The 27973-nt window shown below is 34.6% G+C and overlaps 2 protein-coding genes across 6 annotated transcripts; one reads left to right on the forward strand and one right to left on the reverse strand.

The window, feature by feature from the left end:
• Window positions 1-4852: 4852 nt before the first annotated feature.
• LOC134716545 (uncharacterized) lies at window positions 4853-15992 on the reverse strand. Its single transcript, XM_063579555.1, has 5 exons — window positions 15972-15992; window positions 9359-10497; window positions 7499-8485; window positions 5800-6447; window positions 4853-5756 (listed from the first exon to the last, which is right to left on the reverse strand). The coding sequence occupies exons 1-5, from the start codon at window positions 15990-15992 to the stop codon at window positions 4853-4855; spliced, it is 3699 nt and encodes a 1232-aa protein (XP_063435625.1).
• LOC134715079 (myocyte-specific enhancer factor 2C-like) lies at window positions 14384-27972 on the forward strand. 5 transcript variants are annotated; one of them, XM_063576960.1, is made up of 9 exons: window positions 14384-14536; window positions 17705-17782; window positions 18678-18881; window positions 19450-19578; window positions 21144-21360; window positions 22447-22640; window positions 23684-23792; window positions 24975-25086; window positions 25526-27972. In XM_063576960.1, exons 2-9 carry the CDS (start codon window positions 17729-17731, stop codon window positions 25737-25739), a joined length of 1233 nt encoding a protein of 410 aa, XP_063433030.1. In that variant the 5' UTR covers window positions 14384-14536; window positions 17705-17728; the 3' UTR covers window positions 25740-27972. The 5 variants fall into 5 exon arrangements, with proteins under 5 accessions (XP_063433030.1, XP_063433034.1, XP_063433031.1 ...); XM_063576964.1 differs by lacking the exon at window positions 14384-14536 and adding an exon at window positions 14636-14655; XM_063576961.1 differs by lacking the exon at window positions 14384-14536 and adding an exon at window positions 16829-16917.
• Window position 27973: the final 1 nt, after the last annotated feature.

Here is a 27973-nt window from a genome sequence, read left to right on the forward strand (position 1 = left end):
AACCAAGAGTTTCAAATGGTGAAGTTGAAATCATCCCTTCGTAAATTTTACGAACGCCATCACGAGTTGGTTGACCGTTATGGAATAACCGTTTCACAAATGATATCGGATATGTTCCTTACGTCGTAACTACAATCCCCTTCCCTTTCATGAATTTGACCTACCGAATTAGACTTTTTTACCGGATTTGTAATCACATAAGCAACACGACGGGTGCCGCATGTGGAGCAGGATCTGCTTACCCTTCCGGAGCACCTGAGATCACTCCTATTTTTTGGTGGGGTTCGTGTTGTTTATTCTTTTGTTTTCTATGTTGTGTCATGTGTTCTATTGTTTTTCTGTTTGTCTTTTTCATTTTTAGCCATGGCGTTGTCAGTTTGTTTTAGATTTATGAGTTTGACTGTCCCTTTGGTATATTTCGTCCCTCTTCTTTTACACCATACATCGTTTACTATATATACCACTTTATCCACGCTTATCTCAGAAAAAAAATATTCCTGCATACTTAAAAATATAACAGTGTTATACTAATATATTTATAGGATTTTTTTTCTGAGAGAAGTGCCTGAGGTATCATACGTCTTTTACCTTACCATTGTTACTGTACAACGGTTGATAAACTATCAATAGATATAAGAAGATGTGGTGTGAGTGCCAATGAGACAACTCTCCATCCAAATAACAATTTAAAAAGTAAACCATTATAGGTTAAAGTACGGCCTTCAACACGGAGCCTTGGCTCACACCGAACAATACCCACTTTTTGAGGTATTATTATACGTCTTTTATCATACCATCGTTTTTGTATAATTGAGAATTACTGATGGATTTTAATATAGACATATGTATTGTTGGCTTCCAAACGCTTTGTTTGAGATTTACTGATGGATTTTGATATAGACATATGTATTGTTGGCTTCCAAACGTTTTGTTTGAGAGTTACTGATGGATTTTAATATAGACATATGTATTGTTGGCTTCCAAACATTTTGTTTGAGAATTACTGATGGATTTTAATATAGACATATGTATTGTTTGCTTCCAAACGTTTTGTTTGAGAATTACTGATGGATTTTAATATAGACATATGTATTGTTGGCTTCCAAACGTTTTGTTTGAGCATTACTGATGGATTTTAATATAGACATATGTATTGTTGGCTTCCAAACGTTTGTTTGAGCATTACTGATGGATTTTAATATAGACATATGTATTGTTGGCTTCCAAACGTTTTGTTTGAGCATTACTGATGGATTTTAATATAGACATACTAGTATGTATTGTTGGCTTCCAAACGTTTTGTTTGAGAGTTACTGATGGATTTTAATATAGACATAAATATTGTTGGCTTCCAAACGTTTTGTTTGAGAGTTACTGATGGATTTTAATATAGACATATGTATTGTTGGCTTCCAAACGTGTTGTTTGAGAATTACTGATGGATTTTAATATAGACATATGTATTGTTGGCTTCCAAACGTTTGTTTGAGAATTACTGATGGATTTTAATATAGACATATGTATTGTTGGCTTCCAAACGTTTTGTTTGAGAATTACTGATGGATTTTAATATAGACATATGTATTGTTGGCTTCCAAACGTTTTGTTTGAGAATTACTGATGGATTTTAATATAGACATATGTATTGTTGGCTTCCAAACGTTTGTTTGAGAATTACTGATGGATTTTAATGTAGACATATGTATTGTTGGCTTCCAAACGTTTTGTTTGAGAATTACTGATGGATTTTAATATAGACATATGTATTGTTGGCTTCCAAACGTTTGTTTGAGCATTACTGATGGATTTTAATATAGACATATGTATTGTTGGCTTCCAAACGTTTTGTTTGAGCATTACTGATGGATTTTAATATAGACATACTAGTATGTATTGTTGGCTTCCAAACGTTTTGTTTGAGAATTACTGATGGATTTTAATATAGACATATGTATTGTTGGCTTCCAAACGTTTTGTTTGAGCATAACTGATGGAGATTTATCTTAACATCTAAAGAGAAAATGTGATTGCCAATATATTGTTAGCTTTCAAACTTTTGGTATTGAGCATCGCCGATTGAGGTTTATTTATATACCTGTATTTTTGGCTTCCAAACAATTGGTTTTGAGCATTGCTGGTGGTATGTTAAAACTTCAAAACGTTTGGTTCGAGCATGTGGTCTGATTGTCAATGTATTGTTAGCTTTCAAACTTTTGGTATTGAGCATTACTGATGGAGTTTTATATAGACGTGTATTATTGTCTTCCAACTGTTTGGTTTTGAGCATCACTGATGGAGGTTAATCTAGATGTGTATTTTTAAGCTTCCAAATGTTTGGTTTTGAGCATCACTGATGGAAGTTAATCTAGATGTGAATTTTTTAAGTTTCTAAACGTTTGGTTTTGAGAATTACTGGTGGTAAGTTTATCTACACGCGTAATGTTGGCTTCCAAACGTTTCATCTGTATACTTAGGCTTCCAAACTTTTGATTTGAGCATTACTCATTGCGGTTTATCTAGACATTTAAAAAGAAGATGTGGTCTGATTGCCAATTTATTGTATGATTTCAAACTTTATGTATTGAGCATTGCTGATTGAGGTTTATATAGACGTTTATGATTGCCTTCCAAATGTTTGGTTTTGAGCATCCCTGATGGATGTTTCTCTAGACATGTATTGTTGGCTTCAAAACACCTGGTTTGAGTATTACTGATGGCGGTTTGTCTAGAAATACAAATAGAAGATGTGGTCTGATTGCCAATGTATTGTTAGCTTTCAAACTTTTTGTTTTGAGTATACTAGTAACTGATGAAAGTAAATCTAGACCTGTACTTTTAAGCTTCAAAACGTTTGGGTTTGAGCATTGCTGGTGGTAAGATTATCTATTTTTATATAGATTAGACCGTTGGTTTTCCCGTTTGAAGGTTTTTACACTAGTAATTTTGTGTGACCTTTAAAGCCGTACATCGGAGGTTTATCTAGACATGTTTCTTAGGGCTTTCAAAGGTATTGAGCATTAGTGTGGGAGTTTTGCATAGACATGTAGTGTTGGCTTCAAAATGTTTGATTTGAGCACTACTGGTGGCGGTTTATCTAGACATACCACTGTCTCAGGTTAGGGGGAGGATTGGGGCCCCTCTAACATGTTTAACCCTGCCACATTATTTATGTATGTGCCTGTCCCAAGTCAGGAGCCTGTAATTCAGTGGTTGTCGTTTGTTTATGTGTTACATATTTGTTTTTCGTTCATTTTTTTACCTAAATAAGGCCGTTAGTTTTCTCGTTTGAATTGTTTTACATTGTCTTATCGGGGCCTTTTATAGCTGACTATGCTGTATGGGCTTTGCTCATTGTTGAAGGCCGTACGGTTACCTTTAGTTGTTAATGTCTGTGTCATTTTGGTCTTTTGTGGATAGTTGTCTCATTGGCAATCATACCAAATCTTCTTTTTTAATAAAATTTTTATATATAAAAATAAGATGTGATATGATTGTCAATGTATTGTATGCTTTCAAACTTTTCATATTGCGCATTGCTGATTGAGGTTTATATAGACCTGTATGTTTTGGCTTCCTACCGTTTGGTTTTGGGCATTCCTGATGAAGGTTTCTCTATACATGTATTTTTTGCTTGAGCATTACTGATGTCGATTTTTCTAGAATATAAATACAAGATGTGGTCTTATTGGCAATGTATTGTTGGCTTTTAAACTTTTGGTATTGAGCATTGCTAACTGAATTTATCCAGACTGTATTATTGGCTTCCAAAAGTTTGTGTTTGAAGCATTACTGATGGAGGTTAATCAAGAAATGTATTGTTTTGCTTCCAAACGTTGTGGTTTTGAGCATTGCTGGTGGTATCTTTATCGAGACATGAACCGTTGGCTTCCAAATGTTTGGTATTGAACATTCCTGATGGAGGTTTCTCTAGACATGTTTTGTTGGCTTCCAAACGTTTGATTTGAGATTGATGGAGATCGGATATCTAGACACTTACTGTTGGCTTCCAAACTTTGGTTTGAGATGAGGGTTATTTAGACATGTATTGTTGGCTTCCAAACGTTTGGTTTGAGATTGATGGAGGTGGGTTATCTAGACATGTATTGTTGGCTTCCAAACGTTTGGTTTGAGATTGATGGAGGTGGGTTATCTATAGACATGTATTGTTGGCTTCCAAACGTTTGGTTTGAGATTGATGGAGGTGGGTTATCTAGACATGTATTGTTGGCTTCCAAACGTTTGGTTTGAGATTGATGGAGGTGGGTTATCTAGACATGTACTGTTGGCTCCCAAACTTTGGTTTGAGATTGATGGAGGTGGGTTATCTAGACATGTATTGTTGGCTTCCAAACGTTTGGTTTGAGATTGATGGAGGTGCGTTATTTAGACATGTATTGTTGGCTTCCAAACGTTTGGTTTGAGTTGATGGAGGTGGGTTATCTAGACATGTATTGTTGGCTTCCAAACGTTTGGTTTGAGATTGATGGAGGTGGGTTATCTATAGACATGTATTGTTGGCTTCCAAACGTTTGGTTTGAGATTGATGGAGGTGGGTTATCTATAGACATGTATTGTTGGCTTCCAAACGTTTGGTTTGAGATTGATGGAGGTGGGTTATCTATAGACATGTATTGTTGGCTTCCAAACGTTTGGTTTGAGATTGATGGAGGTGGGTTATCTAGACATGTATTGTTGGCTTCCAAACGTTTGGTTTGAGATTGATGGAGGTGGGTTATCTATAGACATGTATTGTTGGCTTCCAAACGTTTGGTTTGAGATTGATGGAGGTGGGTTATCTATAGACATGTATTGTTGGCTTCCAAACGTTTGGTTTGAGATTGATGGAGGTGGGTTATCTAGACATGTATTGTTGGCTTCCAAACGTTTGGTTTGAGATTGATGGAGGTGGGTTATCTATAGACATGTATTGTTGGCTTCCAAACGTTTGGTTTGAGATTGATGGAGGTGGGTTATCTATAGACATGTATTGTTGGCTTCCAAACGTTTGGTTTGAGATTGATGGAGGTGGGTTATCTAGACACGTACTATTGGCTTCCAAACTTTGATTTGAGATTGATGGAGGTGGGTTGTCTATAGACATGTATTGTTGGCTTCCAAACGTTTGGTTTGAGATTGATGGAGGTGCGTTATCTAGACACGTACTATTGGCTTCCAAACTTTGGTTTGAGATTGATGGAGGTGGGTTGGCAATAGACATGTATTGTTGGCTTCCAAACGTTTGGTTTGAGATTGATGGAGGTGGGTTATCTAGACATGTACTGTTGGCTTCTATAAACGTTTGATTTGAGATTGATGGAGGTGGGTTGTCTATAGACATGTATTGTTGGCTTCCAAACGTTTGGTTTGAGATTGATGGAGGTGGGTTATCTAGACATGTACTGTTGGCTCCCAAACTTTGGTTTGAGATTGATGGAGGTGGGTTATCTAGACACGTACTGTTGGCTTCCAAACTTTGGTTTGAGATTGATGGAGGTGGGTTATCTAGACACGTACTGTTGGCTTCCAAACTTTGGTTTGAGATTGATGGAGGTGGTTTATCTAGACACGTACTGTTGGCTTCCAAACTTTGGTTTGAGATTGATGGAGGTGGGTTATCTAGACACGTACTGTTGGCTTCCAAACTTTGGTTTGAGATTGATGGAGGTGGGTTATCTAGACACGTACTGTTGGCTTCCAAACTTTGGTTTGAGATTGATGGAGGTGGTTTATCTAGACACGTTCTGTTGGCTTCCAAACTTTGGTTTGAGATTGATGGAGGTGGGTTATCTAGACACGTACTGTTGGCTTCCAAACGTTTGGTTTGAGATTGATGGAGGTGGGTTATCTAGACATGTACTGTTGGCTTCTATAAACGTTTGATTTGAGATTGATGGAGGTGGGTTGTCTATAGACATGTATTGTTGGCTTCCAAACGTTTGGTTTGAGATTGATGGAGGTGGGTTATCTAGACATGTACTGTTGGCTCCCAAACTTTGGTTTGAGATTGATGGAGGTGGGTTATCTAGACACGTACTGTTGGCTTCCAAACTTTGGTTTGAGATTGATGGAGGTGGGTTATCTAGACACGTACTGTTGGCTTCCAAACTTTGGTTTGAGATTGATGGAGGTGGTTTATCTAGACACGTACTGTTGGCTTCCAAACTTTGGTTTGAGATTGATGGAGGTGGGTTATCTAGACACGTACTGTTGGCTTCCAAACTTTGGTTTGAGATTGATGGAGGTGGGTTATCTAGACACGTACTGTTGGCTTCCAAACTTTGGTTTGAGATTGATGGAGGTGGTTTATCTAGACACGTTCTGTTGGCTTCCAAACTTTGGTTTGAGATTGATGGAGGTGGGTTATCTAGACACGTACTGTTGGCTTCCAAACTTTGGTTTGAGATTGATGGAGGTGGGTTATCTAGACACGTACGGTTGGCTTCCAAACTTTGGTTTGAGATTCGATGGAGGAGGCTTATCTAGACATGTATTGTTGGCTTCCAAACGTTTGGTTTGAGATTGATGGAGGTGGGTTATCTAGACATGTATTGTTGGCTTCCAAACGTTTGGTTTGAGATTGATGGAGGTGGGTTATCTAGACATGTATTGTTGGCTTCCAAACGTTTTGATTGATGGAGGTGTGTTGTCTATAGACATGTAGTGTTGGCTCCCAAACGTTTGGTTTGAGATTGATGGAGGTGGGTTATCTATAGACATGTATTGTTGGCTTCCAAACGTTTTGATTGATGGAGGTGTGTTGTCTATAGACATGTATTGTTGGCTTCCAAACGTTTGGTTTGAGATTGATGGAGGTGGGTTATCTAGACATGTATTGTTGGCTTCCAAACGTTTGGTTTGAGATTGATGGAGGTGGGTTATCTATAGACATGTATTGTTGGCTTCCAAACGTTTGGTTTGAGATTGATGGAGGTGGGTTATCTAGACATGTATTGTTGGCTTCCAAACGTTTGGTTTGAGATTGATGGAGGTGGGTTATCTATAGACATGTATTGTTGGCTTCCAAACGTTTGGTTTGAGATTGATGGAGGTGGGTTATCTAGACATGTATTGTTGGCTTCCAAACGTTTGGTTTGAGATTGATGGAGGTGGGTTATCTATAGACATGTATTGTTGGCTTCCAAACGTTTGGTTTGAGATTGATGGAGGTGGGTTATCTAGACATGTATTGTTGGCTTCCAAACGTTTGGTTTGAGATTGATGGAGGTGGGTTATCTATAGACATGTATTGTTGGCTTCCAAACGTTTGGTTTGAGATTGATGGAGGTGGGTTATCTAGACATGTATTGTTGGCTTCCAAACGTTTGGTTTGAGATTGATGGAGGTGGGTTATCTATAGACATGTATTGTTGGCTTCCAAACGTTTGGTTTGAGATTGATGGAGGTGGGTTATCTATAGACATGTATTGTTGGCTTCCAAACGTTTGGTTTGAGATTGATGGAGGTGGGTTATCTAGACATGTATTGTTGGCTTCCAAACGTTTGGTTTGAGATTGATGGAGGTGGGTTATCTATAGACATGTATTGTTGGCTTCCAAACGTTTGGTTTGAGATTGATGGAGGTGGGTTATCTATAGACATGTATTGTTGGCTTCCAAACGTTTGGTTTGAGATTGATGGAGGTGGGTTATCTAGACACGTACTATTGGCTTCCAAACTTTGATTTGAGATTGATGGAGGTGGGTTGTCTATAGACATGTATTGTTGGCTTCCAAACGTTTGGTTTGAGATTGATGGAGGTGCGTTATCTAGACACGTACTATTGGCTTCCAAACTTTGGTTTGATATTGATGGAGGTGGGTTGGCAATAGACATGTATTGTTGGCTTCCAAACGTTTGGTTTGAGATTGATGGAGGTGGGTTATCTAGACATGTACTGTTGGCTTCTATAAACGTTTGATTTGAGATTGTTGGAGGTGGGTTGTCTATAGACATGTATTGTTGGCTTCCAAACGTTTGGTTTGAGATTGATGGAGGTGGGTTATCTAGACATGTACTGTTGGCTCCCAAACTTTGGTTTGAGATTGATGGAGGTGGGTTATCTAGACACGTACTGTTGGCTTCCAAACTTTGGTTTGAGATTGATGGAGGTGGGTTATCTAGACACGTACTGTTGGCTTCCAAACTTTGGTTTGAGATTGATGGAGGTGGTTTATCTAGACACGTACTGTTGGCTTCCAAACTTTGGTTTGAGATTGATGGAGGTGGGTTATCTAGACACGTACTGTTGGCTTCCAAACTTTGGTTTGAGATTGATGGAGGTGGGTTATCTAGACACGTACTGTTGGCTTCCAAACTTTGGTTTGAGATTGATGGAGGTGGTTTATCTAGACACGTTCTGTTGGCTTCCAAACTTTGGTTTGAGATTGATGGAGGTGGGTTATCTAGACACGTACTGTTGGCTTCCAAACTTTGGTTTGAGATTGATGGAGGTGGGTTATCTAGACACGTACGGTTGGCTTCCAAACTTTGGTTTGAGATTCGATGGAGGAGGCTTATCTAGACATGTATTGTTGGCTTCCAAACGTTTGGTTTGAGATTGATGGAGGTGGGTTATCTAGACATGTATTGTTGGCTTCCAAACGTTTGGTTTGAGATTGATGGAGGTGGGTTATCTAGACATGTATTGTTGGCTTCCAAACGTTTTGATTGATGGAGGTGTGTTGTCTATAGACATGTAGTGTTGGCTCCCAAACGTTTGGTTTGAGATTGATGGAGGTGGGTTATCTATAGACATGTATTGTTGGCTTCCAAACGTTTTGATTGATGGAGGTGTGTTGTCTATAGACATGTATTGTTGGCTTCCAAACGTTTGGTTTGAGATTGATGGAGGTGGGTTATCTAGACATGTATTGTTGGCTTCCAAACGTTTGGTTTGAGATTGATGGAGGTGGGTTATCTATAGACATGTATTGTTGGCTTCCAAACGTTTGGTTTGAGATTGATGGAGGTGGGTTATCTAGACATGTATTGTTGGCTTCCAAACGTTTGGTTTGAGATTGATGGAGGTGGGTTATCTATAGACATGTATTGTTGGCTTCCAAACGTTTGGTTTGAGATTGATGGGGGTGGGTTATCTAGACATGTATTGTTGGCTTCCAAACGTTTGGTTTGAGATTGATGGAGGTGGGTTATCTATAGACATGTATTGTTGGCTTCCAAACGTTTGGTTTGAGATTGATGGAGGTGGGTTATCTAGACATGTATTGTTGGCTTCCAAACGTTTGGTTTGAGATTGATGGAGGTGGGTTATCTATAGACATGTATTGTTGGCTTCCAAACGTTTGGTTTGAGATTGATGGAGGTGGGTTATCTAGACATGTATTGTTGGCTTCCAAACGTTTGGTTTGAGATTGATGGAGGTGGGTTATCTATAGACATGTATTGTTGGCTTCCAAACGTTTGGTTTGAGATTGATGGAGGTGGGTTATCTATAGACATGTATTGTTGGCTTCCAAACGTTTGGTTTGAGATTGATGGAGGTGGGTTATCTAGACACGTACTATTGGCTTCCAAACTTTGATTTGAGATTGATGGAGGTGGGTTGTCTATAGACATGTATTGTTGGCTTCCAAACGTTTGGTTTGAGATTGATGGAGGTGCGTTATCTAGACACGTACTATTGGCTTCCAAACTTTGGTTTGAGATTGATGGAGGTGGGTTGGCAATAGACATGTATTGTTGGCTTCCAAACGTTTGGTTTGAGATTGATGGAGGTGGGTTATCTAGACATGTACTGTTGGCTTCTATAAACGTTTGATTTGAGATTGATGGAGGTGGGTTGTCTATAGACATGTATTGTTGGCTTCCAAACGTTTGGTTTGAGATTGATGGAGGTGGGTTATCTATAGACATGTATTGTTGGCTTCTAAACGTTTGGTTTGAGATTGATGGAGGTGGGTTGTCTATAGACATGTATTGTTGGCTTCCAAACGTTTGGTTTGAGATTGATGGAGGTGGGTTATCTAGACATGTACTGTTGGCTCCCAAACTTTGGTTTGAGATTGATGGAGGTGGGTTATCTAGACACGTACTGTTGGCTTCCAAACTTTGGTTTGAGATTGATGGAGGTGGGTTATCTAGACACGTACTGTTGGCTTCCAATCTTTGGTTTGAGATTGATGGAGGAGGTTTATCTAGACACGTACTGTTGGCTTCCAAACTTTGGTTTGAGATTGATGGAGGTGGGTTATCTAGACACGTACTGTTGGCTTCCAAACTTTGGTTTGAGATTGATGGAGGTGGGTTATCTAGACACGTACTGTTGGCTTCCAAACTTTGGTTTGAGATTGATGGAGGTGGTTTATCTAGACACGTACTGTTGGCTTCCAAACTTTGGTTTGAGATTGATGGAGGTGGGTTATCTAGACACGTACTGTTGGCTTCCAAACTTTGGTTTGAGATTGATGGAGGTGGGTTATCGAGACACGTACGGTTGGCTTCCAAACTTTGGTTTGAGATTCGATGGAGGAGGCTTATCTAGACATGTATTGTTGGCTTCCAAACGTTTGGTTTGAGATTGATGGAGGTGGGTTATCTAGACATGTATTGTTGGCTTCCAAACGTTTGGTTTGAGATTGATGGAGGTGGGTTATCTAGACATGTATTGTTGGCTTCCAAACGTTTTGATTGATGGAGGTGTGTTGTCTATAGACATGTAGTGTTGGCTCCCAAACGTTTGGTTTGAGATTGATGGAGGTGGGTTATCTATAGACATGTATTGTTGGCTTCCAAACGTTTTGATTGATGGAGGTGTGTTGTCTATAGACATGTATTGTTGGCTTCCAAACGTTTGGTTTGAGATTGATGGAGGTGGGTTATCTAGACATGTATTGTTGGCTTCCAAACGTTTGGTTTGAGATTGATGGAGGTGGGTTATCTAGACATGTATTGTTGGCTTCCAAACGTTTGGTTTGAGATTGATGGAGGTGGGTTATCTATAGACATGTATTGTTGGCTTCCAAACGTTTGGTTTGAGATTGATGGAGGTGGGTTATCTAGACATGTATTGTTGGCTTCCAAACGTTTGGTTTGAGATTGATGGAGGTGGGTTATCTATAGACATGTATTGTTGGCTTCCAAACGTTTGGTTTGAGATTGATTGAGGTGGGTTATCTATAGACATGTATTGTTGGCTTCCAAACGTTTGGTTTGAGATTGATGGAGGTGGGTTATCTATAGACATGTATTGTTGGCTTCCAAACGTTTGGTTTGAGATTGATGGAGGTGGGTTATCTAGACATGTATTGTTGGCTTCCAAACGTTTGATTTGAGATTGATGGAGGTGGGTTATCTATAGACATGTATTGTTGGCTTCCAAACGTTTGGTTTGAGATTGATGGAGGTGGGTTATCTAGACATGTATTGTTGGCTTCCAAACGTTTGGTTTGAGATTGATGGAGGTGGGTTATCTAGACATGTATTGTTGGCTTCCAAACGTTTGGTTTGAGATTGATGGAGGTGGGTTATCTATAGACATGTATTGTTGGCTTCCAAACGTTTGGTTTGAGATTGATGGAGTTGGGTTATCTAGACACGTACGGTTGGCTTCCAAACTTTTGGTATTGAGCATTACTAATGGAAGTTTAATATAGACCTGTATTATTGGCTTCCAAACATTTGGTATTTAGCATTACCGATTGGGGATTCATATACATGTAGCTAGGGGAAGAGTGGGATGTCCACTATTATGTTTAACCCCATCACATGCTGTAGGTATGTGCTCGTCTAAAGTCTGGAGCCTGTAATCAGTGGATGTCGTTTGTTGCTATGTTACTCATTTATTTTTCGTCCATCATTTTTTTTCATAAATTAGTTTGTTACTTTTCTCGTTTATTTGACTGAATGTTTTTCAGTTGTAATTTCTGAGCCGTTCATATGTGACTTTGCGGTATAGGCTTTGCTCATTGTTGAAGGCCGTAAAGTGACACATAAGTGTTCTCTTCTGTGTCATCTGATTTCGTGTGATGAGTTATCTCATAAATCCTACCATATCTTCTATCTTCTATTTTATGTGTAGGGTTTGGTTTTGACATTACTGATTGAGATGTACCTAGACCTTTGATTATTGGCTTTTAAACGTTTGGTTTTTCGCATTGTTGGTTAAAGTTTATCTGGATCTGTATCTTTGGTTGTCAAACACATTTTTTAGTATTTTTTAGAAAGCATGGTGGGAATCACAAGCTCTTGTATATTGTATCAACTAAGAGATTTTATACTCCATATAGTCGCTGCTGGAATGTTTCAGCAATGAAATGAAAACTTCAAAAATGGAAAGCTGAAATCATCCTTTTTTCATTAAGTATATAATTCTCAACGGATCATTATTGTCAATTTCTAGATGTGAGTCAAGATATGACAAAACTCAGAATTGCCCATTGAGGAGATATTATATATTTAAAGCAGACTAGTACATCGGAGGTTGAATGATAATACTAGCCTCTTCTCTTTTTGCACTAAAAAAAAACTCATGTAGAAATGAAGATATCAAAGGAATAAGTCGGCAATAAAAGGATTCTACCATTTTGCCGGGTTGTTGTCTTTGACATTTTCCCCATTTCCATTCTCAATTTTACAGTTGGTTTCAAGATCCAAAATATGAAATATACTCTTTTATTTCACATGTTGCAAACAAATTTTATAACTATGATTATTAGAAGGATAAAGATATAGCTGAACATAGATAGTAAATTTATAACTACATGTATCATGAATCAAACGTCATGAAGCATGTTAAGACCATCCCACATAAACGAAAAGACCATTGCACTTCAGGGTAACCATCGCACTTCAGCATCCCAATCACAACTCCGAGTCCTACATATATCAAGGCTTACAGTATCCTGGCCGCTTGGTAAATGTATTCGCAGAGATATTTTGTTGACAGGTCACAAGCAACACAGACATGCACCAGTCGGATAATTCATGAATAAGGAACAAGCTCAGTTGTTGTCAGGAGAGTTAGACTTGATGTCTTTAAAATCGTGATCATTAAACGACAACACATGATTTCAGTCGCAATAGGAAATGATCTAGGTATAAGTAAACCATGATTAGAAAATGCAGCTCTTTGAAAAAAAAAGCTTGATTTGTTCGATTGTACTGGTCTATGATAAAGGCTACTGAGTAAAAGTGGTGCATTAAGACCTTTGTTAGTAAAACCGTTCGGAAAGTTTTAGAAATGATCGTTCCTACGTTACATCTTTGCAAATGCTAACTGGTCTGAAAATTCTGTGACGGGCACATTCATGGCTCTACAATCTGTCGATACCTTTATCTTAGCATTGCACAAGTTTCAGTTTTTCTCTGGTTGTTCTTGACTTCTTTACACTAAATCCAATGGATGTTGGATGTGTATATACTGATTGATAATTTAGTCTTATTATGATGTTCATCGCGATTAGAATGTCTCCAGACCAAGTTTCCTGAAACGATTTGACGAAACGGGCCACAGAAAATTGCAAACTCAAATTTGATGAATTTCAATTTTTACTGTGTCGATGTTTGTTACATGTTCTGGTGGCAAACTCAAATTGATAGTTGGATGTTTTTTCTTACATATAAATTTAAATAAGCTGAGTTGTCACGGACACATTTGGTGTTAGTAGATGTCCCACGTGAGATGTCCGTTTAAATATGAAAAATATGAAAAATTAATATCAAAAGTGTCCACATTGAAAACAGTGCTCAGCTCTCTGAAAATGCCCAGAATGCAGGATTTTGCACCATTCATTTCATATCATGCCAAAAAAAAAAATTTGCCTCGCTAAAATAAAATGCCGAGTTCAAGTACGGCCTTGGAATTCATTTAAATGTATTCATATAAACGCTGGAGAGTGTTTATACTTCTATTTTATTACCAATTGCGAGACTAGATTATGTTTGATTTTCCACCTTGACAAATTTCCCATAATGAGCCTCAAATTCCTTAAGCGTCAGTAGAACAAGAAACCAGTCACGATTTATTTTTAATTACTCCCTCAAATGTGTTTTATTTTTAGTTTCGCTATCATTTTTTGTTCTTATACATCAAGAAAGATTTATGAATATTTAGGATTTCAATTTTTTTCATGTTTAAATTGTTGCTGGGTTCTTCCTGGAAAATTGTAAGGGGGAACAGAAATGGAAAGTCTCAACATGAAGGGGTACCAGATGATCCAAACGGTTACCATATTTGTAACAGGATATGTACGCGGGCACCTGTTAGACACAACATAGTCCGTTGGTCTTTTGTCATCTTTGAATGAAATACTGATTGACACGTAAAAAAAACTTCGAAAAATATAAATAAATGGTTTCATATATTAATAAAAATATTTGATACTCCTTAATTTTAATCTTTTAAAATTTCCTTTAGTCATGTGATGCCAAATATATTTCTTGCGCGGAATAATCGCCATATTGGATACGCTATAAATACCATAGTGTTTTCCGTGCCTAAAATAGCACAGAAGTTGAAGATTTTATTCGACAAGATCCTACTGGATAGTAAAAATAGCAACTTAGTTATTTTTATAAGGTAAATATCTATATTTTAATTGTTTTAAACCATTAAGCCTCTTAATATTTTCATCAAGGATACATCCACCCAAAATGGCAGTGAACGGGCCGCGTAAATTTGGCACAATTTCAATTTAGGTTTGTGTATTGTCTACATAGACAAATTCCATTACCCGCCCAAAGAGTAGTATGCTCACAACATATAATGGCGACTTATTTGAAGATTTAGGCTACTTTATTTTAGTAAATACTATCCATTTCATAAATACAAAACCAGTTCTGTAAATGGTGATCGATTTTGAAATCGAAAGTGGGCGACACGATTTACCAGTCGACATCGTAACGTCTTGTTTACCCAGATTTGATTATACCACGTGCTGTCTATTTATGAAAATTTATATTTAGCTAACTTTTATTTATGAAGATTTATTTAGAATATTGTGAATCAAATAAAAGGCAGTGCATAATTGCTGCATAATTCATTGCAGTATTATAACATCTGTGTGATCTAGCAATCCTGGTTGCAAAACAATGCAAAGGACAGATGCATCTATGATCCCTAGTATAATTACTGCAAGCATTGATCTTGCATAAAAATAGATCATGAATTCTAATTTGAGAACCAAAAGATGAATGAGAGTAAATAAAGTTTTGAGTGCAATATGTGAAGTTAAAATTTGTTTATATTTTTAAAAAAGGTATAAAATGAGGTCATGCATGCATAATATATTTTTTCAGATAAAATATAAAATGTATGGCATTACTTCATCCAATCCATAGAAGAAAAGAGACTATTTTAATTGTCACAGTTGATTTTTCTAATTTCATACATACTTGAACTCAACATATTATGTACTGTTTCTTTATTTAACATTGGATACTTGTAATTTTGGGGGAATTTGTTGGACTTTGTTATGTTGGCTGAATGTAAGTTACATTTTGTATCTATATATAGCTTTTTTGTTTATAAAATGATAACAATTGATGTACCAAATTTTTTTGACACATATACATGTAAATTGTGACGCATGTACATTTAGGCCAGCAACATTTCAAGTTTTTTTCTTGTTTTAATGATACAAGACAGAATAATTATGAAGAGCCAAATATGATAAAAAGAATAATTTCAGATTATTTTGTAAGTGAAATTAAAAAAACAAAAACAGTTTCACTTTTTGTTTACTACATTTATAAGTGACATATAACAAATGTTTCCTATTCTTTAGTTGTTATTAAACCAGCTGATACATAAATGTATGTACCAGAAGTCAGCTATGCATTGCTTTTTACAATTTTACTGCGCCAGATTTGCAATTTAAATTTTATGTTTTGTTGAATATATTTTTTTCTACTGTTATGTTAATGACAAATCCTAGTTTATAATCCCTTTGAAGAATGGAGACATTTACCAAAGCCGTATTTACATATATTTTTCTTCTGATTCTTACACTTACAGTGTTGACAGCTAGAGCCATAGCTACATGTATATAGATTTTCATCATATATCTCAAAGATGTTTTTGAAAGTCATGTCAGTAGTTTTCTTCTGTCATGTACAACTATAGATATAGTTATATGTCTTGGAAATTAGTTTTTTTTTCGGACACAGTCATATACAATATGTACACATTCCTAGATATAATGGCCCCATTTTTTGTGTACTTTTATGAAAGTGTAGAAGTATTAGACATGTTAGATAGGTGACATGGGTACATGTAGGTTGGTACAATACAATTATATACAAAATAGATTTTTTAATAAAAGCACTATTTTGGAAAAGAATTACATTCATGATTGTGTAGATTAAATAAATATTAATATTTAGTTCTATGGCATACATGTGCACATGCATGTTGAGTTAAATTTACAGGTTAGGAAAACATGTTAGTGAGTCAAACCACACTTTTCCTTAGAATTATAACCAAACTTTGTTATTTGTTGTTCCTGATCTTCCAGCTCAATGCATAGAGAACCATTTAAAAAAATGTCAACCAGCTTTATGTTTTCAAGATGAAATATTGTGTGCATACTATTCTTATCTTCTTTATTTAGACCATCACATTTAGAAATGGGTGGGACTAAAATGAAATCTATACATAGAAAAGTTAGGATATTAGTGACACAAGAATTTACTCAATTGTGACATTTCTGTCAATATACTGTTTTAATATTTCATATAGAATTTTTCTCCTAGTATTCAAATCAATGAAATTAGCTAGAGAATCTATTCAAAATCAATAAAGTAATACTTCTTAGCTTCCTGATGTCACCCCTATAAATAGCCACAATGGAAATTCCCAGTTCACAAAAACTCAGTGTGTCATGCCCTGACATGTTTAGTACATTGTTAGATAGATAGATTTCACATGATCTCAGGTATACACAGGTAAAATTAAAACAGGTAAATCTTTTAGTGTATTTTGGGCAAATTTAATATAGACTTAACATTGCAAGGTTTGTTGTTATGTTTATATTAATGAAAAATGAATTTGTCAATAAGAAGGTATTAAAAATAATCAATGGTGACAGATGTATGGTTTATTTCTAAGTATGATTTAAATATGTATTAACCAGGACCAAAGATAGACAATGACCTTCTTAGGGGAATAGTGTTGGGTATTTACATTTTTCTCCTTTCAGTTTGTAAGATTTTTTACTACATTTTTGTATTGCATCTTTCGATGTATTTACATGTGTAAAGTGTGAGAACTATATGAGAATTTTTGATATGTCTCATAATAAGTACATGTTTATGTAAATATAGTGACTAATGATTAATTTGTTCTAATAATACTCATATCAGGTAAAACCAAATGAAAATATTTATAGTTAATTAAACACCAAAACATGGTAGGGTGTAAATACACCAAAACTTGGTAGGGTGTAAATTGTAGTTATTTGCCAGCAGTACATTTAGTACTGTGTATAGATTATTTGTACATTTATGAGAACATATATGTATACTGCATATCCCAAAACACCTCCATGTATATTAAATTATGAAGAATTTCTTTATATTTGATATTCCTGTTTTGTCATTAGTGCAGTAAAAGGAATAAAATCTGCAATCAGGTATTGATTAAATGAAGGAAGTAATTTGTAAGGGGGATTTTCAGTTAACCATTATAGACTTTTAACCGATTGAATTTCTTTAAAAAAATGTTTTAATAATGATAAATTGATTGCAGCTGGAAACTTAAACATAAAAGAAAATGGGAAGAAAGAAGATTAGCATAACCCGAATCAATGATGAAAGAAATAGACAGGTAAGAATGACCAATGGAGGGGAACAGATCACTTATAAATGTCATGAAGTAAGTTCTAATTCAATCATATAATGTAGGCTTAAAAACCGCCCTGTATTCATTTTGTAATTGCGTGTCACTTTCCTAACTGAAATAAAAGTATTCAAGTAACATATAACAATTGTATCTGTGTATATTTTGTGGGGTGGATCCAGTCAATTTTAAAAAGGGGGTTCCAATCATATGGTCCCATTCAAATGCATTGATTGTCCATAAAAACGGGGGTTCCAACCCCCCTGGAACCCTTCCCCTTAATTCAACAAGAGTTTGAAGATTTCTGAGATATTAAAGTCAGCTTGTGCCATGTGACATATGGTCCGAGACCACAATTAATTTGTAGTGAATTTCTTTTAGAACAGACATGACAGAAATGAAAATTAAAAAAATCCAATGTATACGCTTTCTCCATGAAATTTGGACAGTGTTTTGTACTACTTTTGGGACAAATTATATCAAAATTATAGAAAACTTCATCGACTCTAACTAACTCAAAATATGAACAATTTTATGTTTAGGGCGTCTTGAAATCTTTTGACAACTTGGAAGTGCTTATTTTTAACCTATTTTAGCTGGACCTAATCACTACTTTCCTTTAAAATTCTGGACCAGCTGGACCCACATTTTTTTTACAGTGTAATTTCACCCGCTACTTGCAATTTGAGGCATCAAACATGGAGAAATAAAGTTGGAAGGGGTATAAAATTAATGGCAAGTAACCCACTGTCAACACTAGGGACTATATTCATGGGATATTCATGAACAACGAAAATCATGGGACGACAATATTGGTCTTCGACCATATACAATGAAGATTGTGTACTTGATAAGTAGTACATGTATATATGTTTTATTACAGGTTACATTTACCAAGAGAAAGTTTGGTTTGATGAAGAAAGCCTATGAATTAAGTGTCCTGTGTGACTGTGAGATAGCCTTGATTATATTTACCAGTAACAACAAGCTGTACCAGTATGCTAGTTCTGACATGGACAGAGTTTTACTGAAATATACTGAGTATAATGATACCGTTGTTAGTCAAACTAACAAGGATATTGTAGAGGTAAAGGATTAAAATACTTATGTCAGACTTGAACGGAACACCAACACCTCCAAACAATGATGTTCAAACAATGACAAACAAAAACACAGAGAGCTTGACTTGGCACAGATACAAAAATACACCATTTGTATTTATAGTACAATATGTACACATTATAAACAAGAATGTGTCCATGGTACACTGTCATAGATGACCCACACATACTATCGTTTTCTATGTTCTGGACTGTGAATTTGGGTTCCAAACTCTAATTTGGCATTATGTAAGAAAGATTATATCATAGGGACATGTTTACAAAGTTTCAAGTTGATACCTTGACCAAAACTTTAACCTGAAGTGGGACAGAGCAACAGACAAATATATGCACAGACCAAAAACACAATGTTGCTAGTTAGGACATAAAAAGAAGTTTATGATAAGCGTAGTAATATAGAATATTGTAATGCAGGACGTTTTGTAAGCTTGTATCTGATTTTCTTTCCTACATATACATCTGATATGCATTAAAAGACACAGTTATTGTTTTATAAATATAGATTAAACATTTAATGTATTTAATTTTGATAAGATGTTAAACAAGAAAGACATCTCTGGTGAAGGAGCTGATGATGATGACAACTATGTACTCACACCAAGGACAGAGGAAAAATACAAAAAGATAGATGACGACTTTAAAAAAGCCATGGAGCAGGGACATGTAAGTTCAAATTTCTATAGTATCCAATCACTTATATAATTTACAAGTAAAATTTCTGTAACAGATAATTTTAATGTGAAGATGAGAGTTTCACAACCAATATTATCCAATTTAAAATTGTTTTTGGAGAACCACATAATACTGATATTTTCAGCCAGTCAGTAATTTATATGTTATATTTGTAAATTGTCAGTGCTGGATCCAGAAATTTTTATAAGGGGGGCCTACTGACTGACTAAAGAAGAGGCCAGCACCAGGCATGCATCTGTTATTCCCTATATAATCAACAAAACTTTTTTTTCCCACAAAAGGGGAGACCCCGTTGTAAATTAGCTGAAATTAACACTATTAAAACATGTACTTTTGACCATACCATGGTGTACCACAATTTTCAGCCTATCCATCGTCTACATTTAATCTAATGAAACATTTTGAAAGCCTTGCACTTATACAGATTGTTAATTCTAAAAAATAAAATTGAGTTCCCTATTACAGAAACATAAAATAACTATAGTTACGCATGGTTTATTTTACACATATTTAAGTAGTGAAGAACATTTTATATTCAGTACATGTATGCTATGTAAATAGTCACACCTAAAATTCATTTGATGCTTCTAGATTATACAATATCTAGCTACATTGTATCCTGGATCTATTTTGGTCTTGTTGCTTGTGAAGTTGTGGCTATTTCTGGAGTTTTATTGATTTTATATGGATTAGATATTTGTAGCTATATATAGATAATTAAAAGCCATCAGATGAAATAACAGTGATTGTTGGAATCTTTTTTGAGGAATGTTAAGGTGTTGTAATCATATTATCATGTGTACTGGTATATATTGTTACTTAATTTATAATTTAATTTTACATACAGTAATTTAGATATCTTGCAAAATTTTAAATTATAAAAAGCAGAATAAATTTAGTCAGATCTTAACCTCACTGTAAGGAAAATTATATTAATATTTGTATGCCCCATTAATGGGCATTATGTTTTCTGGTTTGTCAGTTAGTCTATCTGTTCTGCTTCAGGTTAAAGTTTTTGGTTCAGGTAGATTTTGATAAAATCAACTTTGTACACATGTTCCCTATGATATGATCGTTCTAATTAATGCCAAAGTGGAGTTTTTTCCCTATTTTCACTGTCCACTAAACATAGAAAATGATAGTGCCAATTGGTCATCCATGTAATTGGAACACATTCTTGTTTTTTTTTATATCGGACACAGAAACTTCATATGAAATTGCTCAAAAGGCTTAATGATACATGTAGATGAAATATGTTTGAGAGCACTCAACTCTCTGATGTAAAAATGATGTCACAGACTCGCAACACAACATAGATCAAAGTGAAAAACAAGACACTCAACTCTCCCATGTAATAATGATGTCACAACACAACATAGAACAAAGTGTCAAACAAGACACCCAACTCTCCCATGTAATAATGATGTCACAACACGACATAGAACGAAGTCTAAAACAAGATATATCAAGCCACTTTAGAATTTTGTACAACTATCTTATCTCAAATAATAAGTTTTGTTTTGTTTTTATTTCAGAATCAAGGACAGTACCAACAGATGAATGTTACAGTGCCTGTCGGTCAACCTGTCCAGAATGCAGCCTTCACTATACAGCAACAACAGGCTGCTCTACAACAGTTACAAAATCTCCAGCAACAGGCAGCACAAGCCAGCCAAGCATCCACTTCTTCTGTTGTCATGTTACAACCTAACACTACACATACTGTGTCGCCTTCCTCCAGTACCCAGTCAGGTAAATAATTTCTCTAAGCACCTTGTTATGTGTCATGTTACAACCTAATACTACACATACTGTGTCGCCTTCCTCCAGTACCCAGTCAGGTAAATAATTTCTCTAAGCACCTTGTTAAGTGTCATGTTACAACCTAACACTACACATACTGTGTCGCCTTCCTCCAGTACCCAGTCAGGTAAATAATTTCTCTAAGCACCTTGTTATGTGTCATGTTACAACCTAATACTACACATACTGTGTCGCCTTCCTCCAGTACCCAGTCAGGTAAATAGATTCTCTAAACACCTTGTTATGTGTCATGTTACAACCTAATACTACACATACTGTGTCGCCTTCATCCAGTACCCAGTCAGGTAAATAATTTCTCTAAGCACCTTGTTATATATGCACCTTGTTTCATAAGCCTAACTTAGATGTCCTGAAAGTAAAGGAATGAAGACAGATCTTGAGTTGGTCTATTAGCACTGAGAAAGAGAATTAAATTTGAGTACTCTTTCTTGAAATTTAATTCTCATATTCAGAGGCACTCATACCCCTGGTGCAAATTGTGATAATTTGATAACTATTTTTAAGTGCTGACTGACTGATTTGTTTTACAATTTAATTTTAAGGATCATTATAACCCATGGGGTAAGCAGATTTATACTTTTTAATATGTCTGATGTGACCATTGATTAGATTGGGGTTGTAAACTTGTCATAGATATGTTGCCAGATCAATTTGTTAATTTTCGTAGAAAGAGTTTTTACCTTACCATATTAAATTTTAGTGAAAAAACTGATCTGAAAAACTTTTGTCATTTTGAAAATCTATACATAAATGATGAAAACGATGAGCGCTTGTTAAATTACTGTACCATTGTCATGTAGTACTGTGGCATTCAAGGTGTAGCTGAATACCACATACTCTGTATCACTGTCTTGCAGTGTTGCCACTTGAAAGGTGTAGCTAAGTTATATATAAACGACTTTTTTACATACCATGGTGATTTTGAAAATACTGAGGGCAACACTGTTACAATATAATGTAATTGAAATTTCAGTTTTCAGCTCAAATCTGATAAATTATTATGATTGATTTCAGTTAAGGTTGTGCATACAGACCAAAGTACATCAGAGACTCCCAGTAGGGGATTTATGTTGCCTTCAGGTCTTAGTCTCAGCAAAGAAATGATTCAGATGTTGACCAACCCTCAATCGCAGACACAAGCTGAAAAAGAAAAACCAAGATTACGAGTTGTTATACCTAGCAAAGATAAAGATTCGTCATCGGGACAGGTAAGGACAAAACAGACTCTCAAACAGCATTGGTAAAATGACCAATCAAAATTGAGATTGATTATATTTGATTTAAGCCTACAAAATGGTAAAGGTTTGTCCTCAGCACCGGTAAAAACATCAAATAAACCTTAACTTAAATGAAAAGACAGCAACTAAAAGTCAAGTGTAGTTGTACCTAAGAAAAACAAAGAGCTTAAGTCAGCACTGTGTAAAGGTCTTTATTAATCAAAATATATATAAATTGTATTATAAACAACTTCCAACAGAATTGTTTGATAAACCTTGAAGGATTACTAGTAAGCTCACAAAGTTAGAACAACCTATTTCTATATTTTAAATTGGCATAGTTACAAATTTGCTGTTCTCCTATTCAATTCAATTATAAACCATATTTGTATATGATCAATTCAAAACAAATATAATCTGTGGCCCTCGAAATTTTGGTTCAAAGGGAAGTAACTCAAATTGGTTGTATTTAAAGATTAATCCAAAAACCAAACCTAAATTACAGCAAGGAGTGTACAAAAAGCAGCAGGCTGCCCCATCCATCAAAAAACCCCTGTAGAAAAAAATATATCTTCAAAATAAACAGTCTTCAATCAAAACAAATGTTAGGTAAAACAACCTTAAAACAAGCACATGTCAATTAAAAACATGATACCTTTGAATGATTATGGTTATTGAAAACAAAGGTATGACAAAATAGAACACTGTGCTATAAATAAAATGTCAATGATCAAAACAAAAAGATGTGCAAAATCATAAACCATTTATATGTTATTGCAGTTACTTAAAATAAAGACTGGGCAATACTAAACTATTTATTCAGATAAAACCTTATGAAAACAGCTTGCAGTTACTAAAAACAAAAACATGACAATATGACCAACCATTGATATAAATAAACCTGTATAAATATATTGGTATCAGATAACAGCAACACAAAACTTGTATGATAGACTTACTTTCTTAAACTCAAATACTAGTCTATTATATTATGTTTATTAAATGATTTTACATGATGTTTTTATCTTTTACAGGGTTCAAGTAAATCTGGATCATTAGACACACCCTTAGTTTCCCAGGCCACTCCAAGTCAACAGGTTAATACATCACTTCCTTCAGCTTTACCATCTGGCCTTCTACCTAGTAAGTCACAATCATCGTAATTCTAGGGGAACATGGTGGGGTCAGAGTCACAAAACTAATACTAAGTCCCAGATGAGCATCAATCGGTCAACTATAGAAATAAGAAGATGTGGTACAACTGCCAAGGCAGAGGGAGCATTAAGTTTTACCCTTGACTGTCTGCATGTCCATCCGTACATCCCAAATTTGCTTTCCAATCTCTAACTTTAGTTTGCCTCATCTAAATGTTATGAAACTTATACACAATGCTCATTACCACTAAACACAGATCAAGTTTGAATATTGGTGGTGTCCCCTTTACCGTTCAAGAGTTATGCACCTTTACAAAAGTAAAAATTGTTGATTTTGTTTCTGTTTTTTAACTTACGTTTGCCTTTACCAAATGTTATGAAACTTATACACAATGCTTATTACCACAAAACAAAGATTAAGTTTGAATTATTGTGGTGTCACCTAAACTATTTTAGAGTTGTGTCCCTTTACAAATGGATAAATTGCAGAATTTTTCGTTTCCGTTCCCTAACTAAAATTTTGCTTTACCAAATGGTATGAAACAAACACACAATGCTTATTTCCACAAAACACAGATTCGATTTTAATTTTGGTGGCGTTACTTAAACAGTTCTGGAGTTATGCCCCTTTACAAATGAAAAATTGCTGGATTTTTGGTTTCCGTTTTCAAACTTAAGTTTGACTCAACCAAATGTTATGAAACTTATACACAATGCATTTTACCACAAAACACAGATCAATTACACATTACTTTGTTTTCAAAATTCCAACAAAGAACATACTTAATATAATTGTATCAATAAACCAATTTTTTCAGACGTTTCAGCCATTGGCCTTCTTCAGTTCCTTATTTTTCCTCACAACTTCATGGCTGACATTACATTTGTATTTTCTTTTTCAATCATTACTCAATTACACATTTGGTTAGTGTCACTAGTCACTTTTACCGTTCTTCAGTTATGTATATTTATAACTTTATATGATATGCAAGCATGGGTATCATCTGTGTCTCATGGTCATTTATACTTGTTGTTTATATGGAGAGCAAGTGCAATAAATGATATTGCATTGTATTGGGAGAAGAACATTTAATTGTTTTAGGTTAGTAAAGGGGGGGGGGGGGGGGCACACAACAAATAATAAAGATTTAACATTGATTGATGATTACAGGTGATTTAAGGATAGACAGTGCTGATTTGGCAAACTTACTGGCCCCTTGGGCTCAAAACCCTGGACCACTGACAGCAGCCATACAGTCCTCTGGTATTACATTGACACCTGGGTAAGTTGAGGTCATTAGACCTCCTATTAAATAGTAACATTGTTATAGGCTTTAATCTGCACCTGTTTATAAGACAAAGGACCAATACAGTGTGAATAATCATGAAATATGAATAGAAATAGAAAATATATTTATATTCATATGTTTAATACTGTATTCTTGCAATTTGTAAAATAAAATAATGTATCAATAACAATCTTTGGAATTGAAACCGAAGCTTATGACAGAAAACAAATACTAAAGGGTTAATTAAACAGGGGAACAAATCCTTTAATTATCTACATTACTTAATTAAATTAATTTGAAAAATAGAAATAAATTGAATATTTGAATTTTTTAGATAAAAAATTGTTTTTAGAAAAAAAAGATAATCAATGATTGTCCAAAATATTTAAGTGTACCGGGTATATTAAAGTGAAATGATTGATATTTATTTTAGTGTAATGACTCCTACTACAATGAGTCTACAAAACTTGTTAATACCAGCCAACCAGGCAGCTGCTTTACGATTTTTAGGGGAACAACAGAATAAAAACGTTAAAACAGAACCCTCATCACCACGGAAACGATCGTCTGCTGAAGATAGTGATGATGACAGAGAAGACGAAGGCGACCCACCAGAGAAAAAATCAAGATCTACATCAAATCGGTGATGAGGGCTCAATTTTAACCATGTACATATGTAAATAGTTGTAGCAATAAGTGAGATTCTTACATCATGTTTATAAATAGAATTGTATGGAATGTATGATAACTTTAATAGTGCTATGAGGTATGAACAAAGAATGAAAGATTTCATATGAAATAAAATTAGCTTTCCTCATAAAATGATCTGATCATTGAACCATGTAATGGTGTTGTTTATGAAACATATCATCCGTTAATTTGATCATCAATCACTTTATATGCATCTCATATTATTGTACTTTGTATGTCAAAACTTAATACCTTTGTTCAACTGATGAAAATAATGCTTTTTAATACAACATTATTACTTGATGTGTAATGATTAGTTTAAATTGCATTCTGTTTGTTATTGGTTGATTTTACCACACATTTATAACTTCTGTTGCCATAGCTACATTGTACAGAACCCAGATCTGCCTTAACTATGTTTTTTTTGTTTGTTGAATTCCATAACCATTTCTGAAACAGTAACAAAACCTGATCATGACGAAACATTTAATCTGGAAGTGTTACTATTATAATGTATTTTTGTTAGTGATGATTATATGCAGTTATAAGGAACAATATTTCTCAACATCTCAGTTCTATATTAGAATGAAGATATTTATATTGATGATGTTCACCTTTTTTTACTGACATTATTTTCGTTAAACCAAACCTCACTCCCCTTAAATTACAATATGTGGTGCATAGACAATCCCTTCTAAGCTCAGATTGAATCCAGATCTTATCATGACTTATCCATTATATTGTGATGTAGAATAGATTATCTCCCTTTGTGCAGATATTTGGATTATCTCCCTTTGTACAGATATTTGAAGTCAATACCACAATCATTCAGTTGTTATTAAAACATCCTATATGTTCATACTAGATGAGTCCTTTTAGATTGATACAATAAATGTTCATTTGATCAATATTAATTCCAGTTGCCATGGTTAATTGTTTCTTCTTTGAATTCATTTAAAAAATATGGTTACTGTTGAGTGTTTAAATTTGTGGTTTTTGATTAATCAGAACACCTGCAAAAATATATGTACTACAATCATTTGAACAAGAGAATGAATTAAATAATGTACATTCAGAACTCTATTTGTGATAATTTTTGTTAAAAAAAATTAAATAAAATGTGCCTTTCATTAAAAAAGATACCAGTGAATTCAACTGTTAATTGATTTATGTTTTGAGCGCATGTATAAATACCATACATATTAAAATATCATAAACTACTATAATTTTACTTAATAAATCTAAAGTCCCTACACTAAAATTGAAATCATAGTATCAAATTGAATGCAAGATAAAATTATGTATAATATATAGAGCAAGTTTGAATCATGGTATATAACATAGAAAAGTTGTGTATGTGTGTGTTGTTTACACCGGTGGTACATTTTTATGCACTCTGTCAAAACATTTACATTTTTATAATAATATCTGAAAAAATAATCTAGTGCCAAAGCTGGAATTGGATAAATGAAATGATGATGTAAGTTCAATTATCAGACTTTTAGTCAGTTAGATGAACTTAAAAAAAATGTTTGAAATATACATGGTCACATTATAAGTATTTTAAATATAAAACAATGTTGTTGAAAAATTTAACACTATATTCACTGTTTTCACTTAATGCGAGTTGCTTCATAATTTTATTTTTTTCCAGGAAAGTAGTTAAATAAACTTTCAAGATTTGTGTTCAAGAAATTAAGGCCATCTTACTTATTTGCAAGCTATATGCAGTTCAGGACTGTCTTATTCATAAGCTAAAATCTGGTTAAAGGGAATTTATTTGAGCTCTAAATGAGCATTAAATGCAGAAAAGTATGTTATTCTTTGACTTTCACTGTCTGTAATATACAAATTGTTGGGAAGTGGGAACACTTAGTAATTCGAAAGGAATTTATAGTTATGTTTTAGACAGAATGTAGAGGATAGTTAAATGATGACTCAAAAATAAATTTTTTGAAAAACTAATTAAAAATTAAAACGTTTAAATCTTGATTTGAAAATGGTAAAGATGAAATAATTATTTTAATTTGTTGGTTTTAAAATTATTTTGTTACTTTATGCATCATTGAAATCCTATATCCCAACTGTTTTGTTTCTGTCATGTTAAGAAATTGTTTATTAAATGATTATTCTGGTATTTTTCATCAGAAGTTTTGTACATAAATATGCATATTAAAAGATTGAAAAGTTT

Source organism: Mytilus trossulus, chromosome 4, assembly GCF_036588685.1.
Source record: "Mytilus trossulus isolate FHL-02 chromosome 4, PNRI_Mtr1.1.1.hap1, whole genome shotgun sequence".
Classification (NCBI taxonomy): Eukaryota; Metazoa; Mollusca; class Bivalvia; order Mytilida; family Mytilidae; genus Mytilus; species Mytilus trossulus.